At 56.0% G+C, this 13,810-nt stretch overlaps 3 protein-coding genes across 3 annotated transcripts; all 3 read right to left on the bottom strand.

Annotated features, from left to right (window-relative positions):
• Window positions 1-3,844: 3,844 nt before the first annotated feature.
• Window positions 3,845-7,036, bottom strand: DICSQDRAFT_141010 (uncharacterized protein). Its single transcript, XM_007370468.1, has 5 exons — window positions 6,798-7,036; window positions 6,608-6,718; window positions 6,093-6,542; window positions 4,443-6,035; window positions 3,845-4,382 (listed from the first exon to the last, which is right to left on the bottom strand). Exons 1-5 carry the CDS (start codon window positions 7,023-7,025, stop codon window positions 4,284-4,286), a joined length of 2,481 nt encoding a protein of 826 aa, XP_007370530.1. The 5' UTR covers window positions 7,026-7,036; the 3' UTR covers window positions 3,845-4,283.
• A 365-nt stretch (window positions 7,037-7,401) lies between these two features.
• DICSQDRAFT_141009 (uncharacterized protein) lies at window positions 7,402-8,236 on the bottom strand. The gene is made up of 4 exons (XM_007370467.1): window positions 8,085-8,236; window positions 7,943-8,023; window positions 7,773-7,883; window positions 7,402-7,713 (listed from the first exon to the last, which is right to left on the bottom strand). The coding sequence occupies exons 1-3, from the start codon at window positions 8,209-8,211 to the stop codon at window positions 7,858-7,860; spliced, it is 234 nt and encodes a 77-aa protein (XP_007370529.1). The 5' UTR covers window positions 8,212-8,236; the 3' UTR covers window positions 7,402-7,713; window positions 7,773-7,857.
• A 3,108-nt stretch (window positions 8,237-11,344) lies between these two features.
• DICSQDRAFT_93222 (uncharacterized protein) lies at window positions 11,345-13,403 on the bottom strand. Its single transcript, XM_007370466.1, has 2 exons — window positions 11,890-13,403; window positions 11,345-11,828 (listed from the first exon to the last, which is right to left on the bottom strand). The coding sequence occupies exon 1, from the start codon at window positions 13,268-13,270 to the stop codon at window positions 12,584-12,586; it is 687 nt and encodes a 228-aa protein (XP_007370528.1). The 5' UTR covers window positions 13,271-13,403; the 3' UTR covers window positions 11,345-11,828; window positions 11,890-12,583.
• Window positions 13,404-13,810: the final 407 nt, after the last annotated feature.

The raw sequence follows: 13,810 nt of genomic DNA, 5'->3' as shown, positions 1-13,810 counted from the left end.
ATTGTCATGGATGGTCACAATGCCGAAGACTGCCGATTCAAACACCGCTGTTATCAGTCGTTTGATAGCGAAGTTGGCCGGGGCAACATTGTCGAAGCGCTCAGATTGAAAGTCAGCTTTATCTCGGTCAGTGGCTGAATGTCACGCTCGAGAGACCTCTTCCTATCTTTCGAATACTGCAACCCGGAACCCTTCGGAGACTGAACAAGAAAGTTTATTGAGAATGTTCAGAACACTTTGCGAAGTTACAGAAAGATCGGCGCTGCAGATCTTTTTGTGGCAGCTCACCAAGGTCAGTAAACCCTTGAAACCCTACTGAGATTGACTTGTATCGGGAGCAAATCCCTTCCGATTTCCTTCTTTGTTTTTTACAATGATATTTTTGAAGTACATCTTCTCGCGTGTAACCCGTGCACACTTTTTGACAGGGAAATGCGAGAACTGGAGGCGTGTCAGTAGCTTCTGGGGTCAGGCGCTTAATCCGTAGCTTCTGGGGTCACACTAGTACCGGACACGACGTTAGCGCAGAGTCGGATTGTCGCCGGGACGTGCGGTTCCGACACTTATCCGTATACCGGGTTTCAAGCCTTCCCTGACTTTCAAAGCATTCCCAGGCACAGATTCTCGAAAGTCCCTGGACCGTGGCTTCGGATGGGCACCAGGCTAAACTGTGGAATAGCAGCGGGGTGGTAGAGATAAGCTAGACATGGTGTTTATCTGTCCTTGGTCTTCCGAGGCTCTTAGACTTGTGTCTGCCGAAATTGACGTCGGCCATGCAATACAGTCAGATAAGGACCCTCGGGCTGTGCTGGGGATCCACCGTTCGCGGAAGTCGATCACGCCTTGGCACGGGAGTTTGTGCGTATCGCAGCGTCGGGCTCAGACCGTCAGCACTCTGACGGTCGGAACGGCTACAGTCCCACGTCATGATAGACAGATTTGCGACTGAACGCAAAGGCACCTGTATGATACTCTGCTGCCCATCCTGTCATATCCAGCACATACGTGATGGCTCTATACCGTCTCCAGAGATGAGAATGTCGACATGGTGTGGGGTGTTATGTCTACGAGCGCAGCCGACCTGTCCCAAGGTGCAGTGCGAAACACCCGTACCTGACTCGGATGTCAGGGTGTCTGCGGTACGATGAGGGGGAAAGGATGGCGATAGTTGAATACACTGGAACCCGCGGAGAAGGCCTTTGGCCAATAGAGCTAGTCGCGGAATATAGCCTGCTCGACGGGCACATAGATAAAGTGAAGTCTATGTCCTTGTAATGGTACCGTAAACGAATGCAAGAGCAGGACGACAGAAAGACCTGGGCCCGGTTGACTCTCCTACGCCGTTGCTGGTTCGTTCACAACGATACACGACTCCATCACTGTACAAGTCATCTAAGACTCGTCGTGTCCAGGGCACTCAGGTTTGACTTCCTGGTACGAAAGAGCTAGTGTTCCATTCTAGTTCACTTGATCGCTGGAAGCATGTGGCAAGTCCCTCATGGGCTATTTTCCGATAGAGACGTAACTCTCGTCGTAGTCTCTATCGAAAGCGGGCTAGATATCTCGGATATGGCAGTGTACAAGTAGACTTTTCATCAGCCTCAATCGAAGGCTGACATCGGTAAGCTATCAGAGCTTTTCGCGTCGCATATAGCGCAAGGGGTGAGAAGACCTCTGGAGTAAATTCTATGACAGATGAACAGCAGACTTGCGATCAGAACAAGAATCTGGACGACGACGAACAGGCCTTCTGATGTGAAGTTTCCCATATCCCAACCAAGACAATGGCCGTACGGCATAGAAAACCACCCATGTCAATGATGGACTTTGACGCGGTGCACAAAGCTTGGAAGACAACTGCATCTGGGAAGGGTACCGCGTTGATGATTATGATATTTTAGCCTACAATGATGTTGCAGAGTACCCAAATGCAATGCCCTTGACAGCCTCACGCACGACGGCAGGTGTCACAGGTTTCGAATGTTCAAGGTCCCACACACTGAGATGTAAGACGTGACCTCGGTATCTGAAAGGTTCACTCCCTAGATAGAGGTCAGAATGTCAGGAACCGGGCGCAGGCCGAACAAATATTGGACCTGTAATCGAGTGTGCCATACCAATCTAAAGGAAGTACTCGACTCCCTTGAAGATTGTGTTCTTCGTCAACAAAAAGAAACTAGAGCCAGTTTGAGTTCACTACATTCGACATAGAATGCGGACAACACACCTCTTCTGGGAGTAGTGACGATTTCGAGAAGCTAGAAGGTTTTGAGCGCAGCCAATCCAAGTAAATCGGTGCCTAGAACGTACCGCAATGATGTACGATCACACTGAGATTGCTGTTGTACATTTAGTTACATACAGACAGTAGAACATCAACTTGTGCTTACCACCTGCAAGCTGAGGGTTGACGTCAACTCTTGTGGTACTGTACTCCATCCATTGAAAGAGCGCATACCACGTGGATTGCATGCAAGTTTTCAACATCATAAGCTGCCACAGTTGCCACCTCCAATTCGTTTGATGTTATTGATAGCAGGGAGACCCTGGGAATGCTGAGAGACAAAAACGGGAGGTTACAGTGAACCCCGAGCAGATGTTAGTGACTTGGCTCCGCTCCATTGGAAGTGGCCCGCATCGCCCCAGCGCAGCGCCTAAGTATGAAACAGTTCAGCTCCCCCGCCTACGATACCATTACAGAGAAGTTACCATTGGCTGGCCTTCGGCTGATGTCAATCACCTGGAAGATGCCATACGGGTATGTTCGATAACCCATATCAACATGCTAAGAACCTTTGCGAAAGCACGGTGGCAGAGCATGATCCTGAGAGCGTCTTAAAACACAATTGTTTGTCACCATCACATCCTGTCTGTGAATCTGGGATGTGCTACGCAGAGGCTCCAGGGACGGAGTATACGCGATAGGCTCCTACGAGCCTAAGGTTTCTCATCGACACATAACATGCAGCGACGACAGACGACATATACCTGTAGCGGCAACGGCCTGTTAGATCTCATACACTGATGGGAAGGGGAAATATCCCTTGTCTTCCACCATATCTGAATTCGGATGGTAGCCAAGTCGATGTCCGTTTATAACGGTATATGGAAGAGTTGTCGCATTGCGGCCTCTCGAATGTTTGACCTACGCATCCATCCCCTACCAATGGTTTAGCGGAATCATTTGGAAGAAGCGCTTGCAAGCAACTTACTATGTACTAAGCAATGGGGCGTTCCTCGGCTGTGTTTATAGCTCGACAAGGTGAAAGCCTGCGAGAGCTCAGAATGTCGGTGACACAAACGATGCTGCACATGGTCACTGTACCGGAGATGTCGAGGTCCTGCAAGAAGACACCTTGAGCCCCGCGATGTATGCTCTGATGACAAACCGTTGGATAACGGAAGACACAACACACAGACCAAGTCCATCCACACATCTTGCGTAGCGCTCTGTGGGCAAGACTAATTGCCGCTGCACTGTGAAGCAGAGCGAGGGAAGCTGCAAAGATACCACATCAGTCATCTGCGCTTGCCCTCGAGATGAAAATAGTGCGTACTTACTAGATTGACTGGCCTATAAGCTTGACAAGGTGTGACAGCTAGAGTCGCGCCACATAAAGACATAGTCATACTGTTCAGTTGCCGGACATAAGTGAACCTCGAACATACCAGCACCAACGATGACGTTCTCCTCCACAGCGCCGGCGCGTCGGCTGCCGGTTACACTCAAGACCCACGGGTTCCGTTGGATTGTATTTGCATAGTTGGCTACGGGCATCCACGCCGTGACATTCCACATCCGCCTGTACGAGATCCAAACACGATGCGGGAGGGACGATCATAAGATAGAAGTAGTCATTAGGGTTCGTTAAATACCAACCGACGCAAGTAGAGGAGACATGGATGACGAGACGAAGAGATGAGAGGAGAGAGACGCCTATGTACATATGTATGCGGATGCGAGGTAGGAGGAGGAGCGCGGGACAGAGTGAGGAAGGGAGACGGAAGGAGGGTCGGTGACTGCTGCGGAATGCACACGCAGACAGGCGGTAGTGGGCACGAAAGGACAACGGCGACAGAGGGCAAGAGATCATGACAAAGGTATTAACTATCCAGGTGAGGGAGGCATGCGGAGTACAAAGGGCGGAGGCGAAGGAGACGACGAATTCCGGGATATCGAGGGGTCAGAAGATATGGTCGGGGGCGCGGGGACACGTCGGGATTGGGTGGACGAAAGATCCTTCACCTGCATGCATTTTTGCTTGCTGCTACAGATCCTATCTCTATGTCGATACTTCTGGCTTCACACGCCAAAACACTGCTGCAGCGGCTACCGCCAACACCGCGATACCAAACACCTGCGAGATATGATGATATGGCACCTAAATCGAAGACGACGCCGTCAGCACATCAATTCCACTCAAGTAACCTCTGCTACTTACGGGCGCCTTAGGTGGCTGATGTGCACGTGCATCTGTTGTTGTTGCGCCAGCACCTGCTGCCACTATTACACTTGGTTTCGTCGAGATCGGCTGGTTCACAACGGACGATTCAGGAGTGATTGGGAATGGCATCTTCTGCTCACGACCGCTAACTGCATCCGCTCGTTCACGATCGCTCGGCTGGTGACCTTCCGAATCGCTCGAGTCATCCACAGACCAGGGGGACCGACGCCGGGGACCAGAGAACGAAGCTTCGCTGCCATCCGCATCGTGGACGGCAGTCATGTCGTCCGTAATGGGAGGCGAGATAGACCGAGACCGAGTGCGCCCTCTTGACGTGCTCACGCGTTTTCGTCGCTGTCGTGGCCGTGTCGACTCAGCGGATAGGCTCCGGGGACTCGGAGGGGTGACGAGTCCTCCACTCGTGTGCGGTTTCGCACTGCCGTTAGTAAGACTGTGCTGGTGTTGGGCCTGAAAGGACGCCAGGGAGAGGAGCCCCGTATCAACTTTCTGTACCGCATTCGAGACGGTCTCCTCCGCCGAGCGCATGCGGCTCTCCCACTCCTCCTTCGCCCGCCGCAGCCGCTCACGCTCCTCCGACCAGTCCTCCTGCACGCTACTCCACCTCCCCTCCACGCCCTTCTTCCACTCAGAGAACATCGCCGTAAGCGATTCGCGCTCCTGTTTCCTCGCCTCCTCGACTGCAGCGGCGGAAACAGACGGATCCTGCGGTGCGGCGGCCCGGGCGGCCTCGGATGCCTGAAGCTGTTCTGTGACCTCTGCCTGTGACTGTACCTGTGACTGCGTCACCTGGACGAGGTTCTCAAGCGATGAAACCTTGGCCTCAAGGACGGAGATCGTTGACTGAGCACTGGCTTGCTGGGCCTCGAGGGTGCGCGAGAGCTCAAGCGCCAGTTCCAGCTGCTTAGCGAGGGTGTTGAGGCGGTCGGTAAGCTCATCAGGAACGGCGGCGGGCGCGGGGGGAGGTGGTGAAGGAGATCGAGGACGTCGGTCGGGAGTCGCCCTCTTGCGGAACCGCCTCTGCTCGTGCTCGTCGTCGTCCTCAGACATCCCCATGCTCGTCGGCTCCGGCGTGCGCGGACGGCCGAGCTCCTCTCGTCGTCTCCGGTGCTCCTCTTCTTCCTCGGCGGCGATCTGCTCCTCATCCTCCTCGTCGACCCGTTCGAGCTCGTGAGGTACGACTGTCGAGACGCTCCTCGCATCGTCATCATCAGACGTGAAATCGTTGTCATCGTCGTGTTGCTCGTGTGAGCGGCGGGCGCTGGTGACGCGGATCAGCTCCATCTCTCGCTTCCTCTCCTCCATCGCGGCCCGAAGCGAGGTAACCTCCTGCTTGATCGCCTCATGCTCAGCAAGGATGCCTTCGAGGGTGCGGACCTTATCTACATGGTCAGCAAGGGAACGCTGAGTCTCCTGGAGCTGCGCCTGGAGCTCAACCACAGCTGTAGACGACTCTGATTGCGCCCGTTGCTGCTGCTGCTGCTGTTGCTGTGCCGCCTCCTCCTGGGCACGAGCGGCCTGCGCTGGCATCACATGCGGCAACGTCGCCGGATATGGTTGGAGATTCGACGGCTGCGGAACATGATTGATGTCAGAAAGACGGAATGCGAGTATGTACAATGGACGTACGAGGTTCCCACCCAGGGTATCGTGGATCTCCACGAGTCCATTGCTCAACGAGTGTAACTCTGCACCCGTCTCTCTGCTCTTCTGCAGCTCGCCCTGCAATCGGCTCAAAATGTGGTCGAAAGTGAGCCCGCTCTTCCCGGGAACGCGGACGTTCCCACCCATACCGCCCATCCCTTGTAAGCCCTGTTGCAGCGTCGGTCGCCTCTGCGGACCCGGGGCGCCGTTCGAACTCCCTTGACCATTCCCAACAAAGTTGAACGCGCTGTTGCCCGCTCCGGGTTGATTGGGCATGGCATTGATATAGCCCTGCGCGCCCTGCTGTTGCGCCTGCGCCTCAGCGCGTTGCGCGGCCTGCGCGTCGAGCTCTGTGAAGACGCATACGACGCGTGCCGCGACCTTGTGGTGGACGATCGTTTTGTTGTCCTCGCCGACGATGTCGATACCGAATTCCTGGAGCGGGCGGCTGGTCAGACAAAGGCGAACATCGCGCTGTACCTGCGAAAAGCTGGACGTACAACAATATCGTCCGTCTTGAGCTCGTACGGCTCGGACTCAAGCCCTTCTGGGCTCAGCCGTTCGCCATTGATGAACGTGCCGTTCGAGCTTTTCACGTCCTTTATAAAGATCTTGATGACGCGGTGGTGCCGTCAGCGCGACACGGTCACCGAGCCCCCGTTCGGGGCCCAACGATACGCAAAACCGTACCTTCCCATTCTCCTCCCACACCTCTGCGTGCTGCCTGCTCAGAACCTTCGAGTCGAAGTAGCCATTGCGCTCTGCGGGGACGGTCTTGGCGTTGGTTTGGCGACCGATCTTCACGCGTTGGCTGTTGACGAGGGAGATGTGCTTCGGTACAAACGAGTCGTTCAGCGGGTAGAGATAAAGAGCGGGGAGAGGCACGGGGACGTGCGGGGCGGAGAAGGGGGCAGGCATCATGGACGCCGTCGTCAACAGCGAGCAGAACGGTTACAGGAGAGCTGTTTGTTTGGCCGTTGTTTGGCCGCCCTCTGACTCTGCCCACTCCCACCGCCACGTGGCTCGCATCCTTTAGCGGGCCTCACACCCCACCTCCGTTCGAATCATGTGTGCTCGCTCCTCGAAGCCATACAGGCCTGGAATCCCACTAGCTCGCTGCATTACGACATGGGACTCCTCTCTCTCAAAGGAACGGCCGGGAAGGCGTACAGCGGCGCACTGATGAGGCACGGATGCGCCCGCAAAAGTGCAGCTCAGGATCTTCCCCTTTAGGCGCCAGTGCTGCGTAACGCCCGCTCAACCACCTTGATTCTTCCCTCCAATCGACACAGCCTGAAACTCGAACGACCAAGGCGAAGTGTCGACGCAAGGTCGCGGGAGGCGTCGAAGCCCTTACGTTTACGAGCTTCCGATAGTAAGCGGTGAAAAGGCCATGCAGCATTACCCGATGCCTCATTGCCTACCCGCGAGGCGAACCCCGTCCTATTGCGTACACGAAGCTGTCTGATCTCCTATCACCGCGTTCAAGTACGTATACCTTCACGTTCACTGCTCGTGTCCGAGATCAGTGGACGACCATCCGCACCTGATCCGCCCCCAACTGTATGACGTGCGCATACAGCCTGAGAATCGAAGTGAAGCTCAGGTGAGCGGTGTCCAGCAGATGTGCAAATGCCGTCATGTTCACACACTGAAATGTACCAGTGGATCTAGGTGAACATCGCTGTACGCCCTCGCGCACTCACCTGCCAGTATCTTTCTTGGGAATACATCGGCGAGTGCATCCGAGTCAGAGCGCTTCCCAGGTCGTCACAGGCACGTCCAGGCACCTCACGAGACATGGAAGACAGATGGCTGAGCTCGTGCAACAATAGGAAGCTGGCCGTCTATGATGGTCGTAGGAAGACCCGCACTGCGGATAGCATCGCACCCTAGTGGGGGAGCTCGCTGAATAAGTGAGTTTCGAGATCGCGTCCTCGGATCGTCCGCAGTCGAGTATTCCTGACGTCACGTAAGTGGTTTTGATCAGTGCATAGATGGACCGGTGTTGTCCATCTTGGTACCCAACGAGGGGATCGGACTCTTGGGACGAGGACGGGGCCCAATTTTGTCGAAGTAGTAACGATCTGCCCAGAAAGGTCATCCGGTGGTCCAGAATGGCACATGTTAACGTCATTGTGAGAACCAGTTCCTATGCGCACCCCAGCGCGAGTCGGCGCGTCGCAACGGGAGCCCGTCAAAACTGGCGATCCAGGCCCAACCCCCCACTCAGTAATAAGCCCCAGTGAGAACGTGCCCGATTCGGGTCGAATTCGGTCGAATTCGATCGTATGTAGTCGTGCAACCCGAAGTTTTACGACCATCCGGACTATATACGACGGCTGTCGTATTCGGCGGTATAAGGTAGTCTGAAGGACCCAGTAGAATACGACTGCTGTCGATTAGAGTCGTCGGCGGCTGTCAGCAATTGGTTGCAGTAGAGCGATATCGGGTCTATTCGTTTACTAGATTCGAGCACGCTATTGGATGATATGGGTGGAAAAAACGGTATTCCATCGTATAGGATTGTATTACTACATGGTATGATACAGCTACTGTTGGGCGCATTTGAAATCTGTGAACGCTACTTCGCTGGGACACATGCTAAGGAGAGTCGAGAGTGAGAAGAGGATGCTTCAGCGCGCAGATATGTAGTCATGAGGCACAGAACCAAACATCACCTCAAGCAGCTGCATGCGCCAGGCAGAACCTGGATGGATGAGCTGGGAAGGGAGTTGAAACGACGTAACATAGTGTATCGTCCAGGATTGCAGGCGGCCTTCTGTCCAGCAGGTTGTGTATACCGTCTCTGTGCTGTAGTCTTCACATACAAGAAGGGCAGGCGCATACAATGGGGAAGTGGAGGGGAACACATACCACCAAGATACATTGGTGATGAGGCTCACCTGGAATGATGTTGCAACAGCGATGGTACCATATACGAAACTCACCTTGTACTTATCCTCTCAACCACCACGCACCTTCATAGCTTTCCCAAACTCCAACATACCTTTATGACGTATAGAACGGCGTGTGCACTGTGTTCTGACCAAGGGAGGGGTGTGTGCCATACTGGCCGTTAGGCAAGCAGGAGGAGAAGAGAGTTGGGGAACATGGGGGATGGCGGTGGTCTGCGCAAGCAGCGACTCCACCCCAATGACGTCACCATGTTTAGGGCAGGTTTTCGCCGCCGGAGAACAGAGACTTCGCGTCTCTGGACCTTGCCGTATTGTAGACAATCACAATAGAGTTGTTTTGAAGAGGGCATTATGACATGGTCCCTTAGTGAGAAAAATGGGAGATGGATTGTAGATCACTGGCTCAGTTGGGTGATGGGAGAAAGCACCAAGAGGAAGCAGAAATCTTACATGGCGGAGCGAGATTGGAGCATGCAACGCTAGAGACAAGCACAAGCTAAGCTAAGACAAGTACTACGGAGCGGCAAGCTAAGGCAATACGGAGTGACAAGCTAAGGGGTTGCAAAGCGACAGCTACAGAGGTACCGGTACGGCAGACATGATGCCCTTAGAGACATGCGTGTCCGATCTCGCCAACATGGTGGATTCACGGACGTCAGATGGGCGCTAAACACTGCCGTCCGACCTATATCGACACAACGCCAGTATTTACAGCCGGGCACGACCTCACACAACCCTAATCAATTTTAATCAAGCACGTTTTCACTGGGAATAAGCTACGACCCATGGTGTGGCTAACATACTCTTCAGGGAATAATGCCTCAGGCCACTGATAATTCGGCTTTGCCCAGAATAGGACTCCCCTTCGTTATGGTACGCTGGCCCAATTTTTCACGGCAGTAGTACATACGTCGATTTTATCTCTGCCTATCGTCTGACCCATCTTAAACATACTGTTTTCCTTTGCCCAACGTGTCGCTCCTACAGGAGAGGCTGTGCCTAGCTATCGTGCGCTACCTATCCAATTCAGCATCAATGACATACCAGGTTCCCTATTCGCCCGTGAAGTGACTTCCTAGCTCCAGACGTCACTCCCCTTGCAAGCTGCCGCCATGTCAGCCCAATGCACTTCGCATACTGGCCTCTTGTACATCGTGCTGTATGATTGGCGTATTCTCCGGGATAATTATAGCATGATCGAGCTTCTCAAATCATAACAGCGCCATGCCCCACTCATACAGTTCGCGGTTAGACACACCCTGGCTAGAGGCAGTTTGACAGTGGCCCCGCCTGCAGTTCTCGTCGATCGCTTTCGACTGCCCCTGATCAGTCGCCAGAAGACGTACGTACCGAGGTCCTCTCCCGCTTTTGCTTACAATGTGCTGTTTGGCCATTAAGCGATTGATGTGGAGACATGGCGGTAAAAGCAAACGCAAAGTCGATCGTGATACCTTTATCAATGCTGGATATCAGGCCGCGGTGCGGGGTATCGTGCCCATGAACGACATCTCCCGGACTCGTCCCCGCCCCAGATGCGAAGACCAAGGACTGCTCCGGTCCCCGGAGTCCGAGTTGTGGGGAAGACTACCATACTTGTAGCCCCACTCTCAATATGAACAGAAGCCTTTCTACCCGTTCGAAGCGTGTCGTATATTCACCACCGCAGAGGACGGCGTCCTCCTCACTACTAGTAGTTGAGCCCGCGCGCCGAACACCCCACCTGAGCTGAACGGTAACTTTCACGCCAGCCACCGGGCGTGCGCGGACCGCCCCCCGTCCTCCCAAAGGCAATCCGCCTCCCCCATCAAGCACCACACCTTCTCCCTTCCCCACGTCCTCCCACGGACTCGGCGGGACCGGCGGCTCGCCAACGGCGCTACACATAAACATACGAAAGAGAGAGTTCAGAAGACACAGCACCGATGCGACGGCGATCCCCAGTATGGTTAACGCGGCCTTCCAGCCGCGCTCACCGCGTCACGCGCGCGGTCCAGGTGCCCTTACACGTACCCCCGTCAATAGTCCTTATTCCTCAAATTAATCCCCGCAGCGACACATGCGCACGGGCCGAAGAGTGTGTTGCTAGTGCGTCGGAGCGAGCGGGCGGTTCGCGTATGCACGGGGACGTTTATTCGTGAGCATAGCGAACACCATCTGCACGAGGGCTGCAGGCACAATGTAGGGCACGGCAGCAGAGCGGTGGAACCAGGGCAGGAGATCTATGGCAGAACCGTGCGGGACCGTCCGGAGCGGAGCGAGCGAGGCACCTGGAAGAAGGGAGCGGGGACGTCGAAGAAAAGGGCAGCGGGGCGGTAGGGGGGCGAAGAGATAAGAGCCAGAGCCAGAAGGCGCGCGGGGGGAGGGAGAGAGACCCTGAGAGAACCAAACCGACGATATGGTACATACTACGCATGGCAAAATCAGCGGGTTCACATCCTGGGCGTTACTGAGGGGGTGACGGTAGGCTTCCAATAAGTAGGCGGCGAAGTGGGGATTCGAGGCTAAGGGAGTATGTTACAGGTACAGTAAGCGGGTCGTGGCAAGACGTATACACAGGGAAAGCACAAATGACACACAGTGGTGGTATCCGGTGGGGCTGGGCAGACGAGCACGACGGGAGGCAGCAGATGACACATAGCTACAATTTCACGACTGACGCGAAACGGAACAACAGGACGTTCTGTCATGACCGAACACGACACGCCAGGGCAAGGGCGGCAAGAGACAACTTGGCAGCGGACGAGAAGGCCAGCGGGAGATCCGAGGGCAAAACAATCATACGAGCATTCAGATACAAGAAGACCTTTGTGGAGCAGCGTCAAACCAGCGCCCATACACAGCACGGGACTGGGCGAACGGCTTACCATCGATGATCCTCGTCCCTCTGGGTGCTCAGAAGGATCTCCCTGCGCCGCTCTCCGTCCGCGCTCGACAGCTGCTGCAGCGTAGCGGGCGTCGACGCCTCCGCGTCTCGCCCGGTAGCCCTGAACCAAAGGCAATCGGACGCGTACATTCCCAAATTCCCATCGTGGTACCCCACGCCGATATATTGCAAGGTGCTGATGGTCCGTGTGAGCAGGCGCGCTATATGAATAATGCGATTTCGGTGCTGGACCGAAATCGTGGACGTGGACCCTGCGCCCGTGTACGAGATGCAGAGGCCCACCAGCGAGGTTTGCCGCATGATTTCAAGGTTTCGCACCTTTACGGAACGTGAGGTGAGCTCTCCGCAAGCGAGGGGGTCAGAACGAGCTAGAACACGCACGACCCAGTCTTCGAACGTCTGCCATTGCATGCTGGCGCGGCCGCACGCCCCGTCGTTGACGACCATCTCCATATACCGCAGCGACGGCATGGAGCTCTTCATCCGCCCCAGGAAGACCTCCGAGACCGTGTGCGAGAGCGTGACGGAGAGCACGACCGGGTTCGCCTTCTCCATGAGCGGGAGCGTCTTCAGGTCGTTCTGGGACCCTGACCTCGCGCCAATCGGGTACTGTAGCTGCAGCCGCCGCACGCGCGAGGGGAACAGCGGGATAGGGGCGCTCGTCTCGAGATAGTCTAGCTCCGGCCAGCAGACCACCGGGTCTCCTGCTTGACGGAGAACTCCATGTGGAACGTGAGGCGGCGGAGGTTGGGGAACGCGCGGGCGAGCTCGGATATCTTCGCGATGCGGCCGCCGATGTCGAGCGTGTGCACGTCCGGCCAGACGTGTCGGTCGATGACGCTCTCGAGCATGCAGCCGCACTCCCAGAGCCGGATGTGCCGCAGCGAGTCGACGTACCGTCCGAACGGCGTCACGTCGCCCTGTGGCCGCGGCCCGTCCTTCCACAAACCGTTTTCGATGACCTGCAGCTTGCCCTGGAGCTGCGAGATGGCCTTGAGGCAGGTGTTGCCGATGTAGTACAGCGAGAGCACCTTCAGTCTGTCGAGCTTCGTGACGGCCTCGTAGACGGCCGGATGCGACTGGAAGAGGGGCTCCGCGTCGCGTATGTGGAGGACACGGAGGTTCACCGCGGTGGACAGGACTTTGGTGAGAAGGCCAGCGGGAGAGAAGTCTGCGCCCCACCCAGACCGTCCCCCAGAACTAGCCGGGCGGGCGAACGCGCCGTCGAGGAGACGCAGTGCGCGAAGGGCCTTGGCGAACTCTGGCTTGTTGAGCATGAACTGGCAGAATTTCGTCAGACGGTCGGGGCCGTCGTCGACACCGGGGTCACCGATGGAAACGTCTGAGACGATGTGGGGCATAGCAAAGCCATAGGCAGCCTTGCATGTCAGGGCGAGCTGGAGGGCATCGTCGACAGGGCAGGAGTCGATGATTGCACGGAGGACGTCGTGATTGAGAGCGAGGAGGTGCAGATTGGAGGGGAACGGAGCGGGCTCGGGGGCGGGGGCGGGGCGAGGATGGTGTACGCGGGATATTGGGGCGGGGGCGCGGGGAAGGGGGTCGACTAGTAACTCACCGGCAGGCATGCTGGGTGCGAGAGAGTAGGCATGAAGGAGGTAGATGAACTTTATGGGCCGCAGAGGGGCGTTTGGGGGCTCGAGGGGACGAGGGGGGAGAGATAGGTGGAAGGGAGGGTCGTGCATGAATATAGCATCTGGATCCGGTTGACGTTGGCAGGAGTGATCGGGCGCGGATTCGTCGTAAAAATGGTCGACGGTGAGCATCTTTCGGGACGACGTGGACAAGACTCGGATCGGCTGCGCGGGGGCGTGCGCGGGGGCGTGCGCTGAGAGGGAGGCCGTCGGGAGCAGGAGCACGCAGCCTGCGTCCTCTGTCGCGAG

Source organism: Dichomitus squalens (assembly GCF_000275845.1).
Source record: "Dichomitus squalens LYAD-421 SS1 unplaced genomic scaffold DICSQscaffold_68, whole genome shotgun sequence".
In the NCBI taxonomy this organism is placed as follows: domain Eukaryota; kingdom Fungi; phylum Basidiomycota; class Agaricomycetes; order Polyporales; family Polyporaceae; genus Dichomitus; species Dichomitus squalens.
This window is presented reverse-complemented; position numbering and strand designations above follow the sequence as displayed.

Coding starts and splice junctions, on each gene's coding strand:
- DICSQDRAFT_141010 (XM_007370468.1), bottom strand. CDS start 7,025: ATGCCTGCCCCCTTCTCCGCCCCGCACGTCCCCGTGCCTCTCCCCGCT. Junction 6,719..6,797: donor TGTGGGAGGAGAATGGGAAG/GTACGGTTTTGC, acceptor CGCGTCATCAAG/ATCTTTATAAAGGACGTGAA. Junction 4,383..4,442: donor ATCAGCCACCTAAGGCGCCC/GTAAGTAGCAGA, acceptor TCTTCGATTTAG/GTGCCATATCATCATATCTC.
- DICSQDRAFT_141009 (XM_007370467.1), bottom strand. CDS start 8,211: ATGACCTTTCTGGGCAGATCGTTACTACTTCGACAAAATTGGGCCCCG. Junction 8,024..8,084: donor CTATGCACTGATCAAAACCA/CTTACGTGACGT, acceptor CTCGAAACTCAC/TTATTCAGCGAGCTCCCCCA. Junction 7,884..7,942: donor CATCATAGACGGCCAGCTTC/CTATTGTTGCAC, acceptor GCCTGGACGTGC/CTGTGACGACCTGGGAAGCG.
- DICSQDRAFT_93222 (XM_007370466.1), bottom strand. CDS start 13,270: ATGCCCCACATCGTCTCAGACGTTTCCATCGGTGACCCCGGTGTCGAC.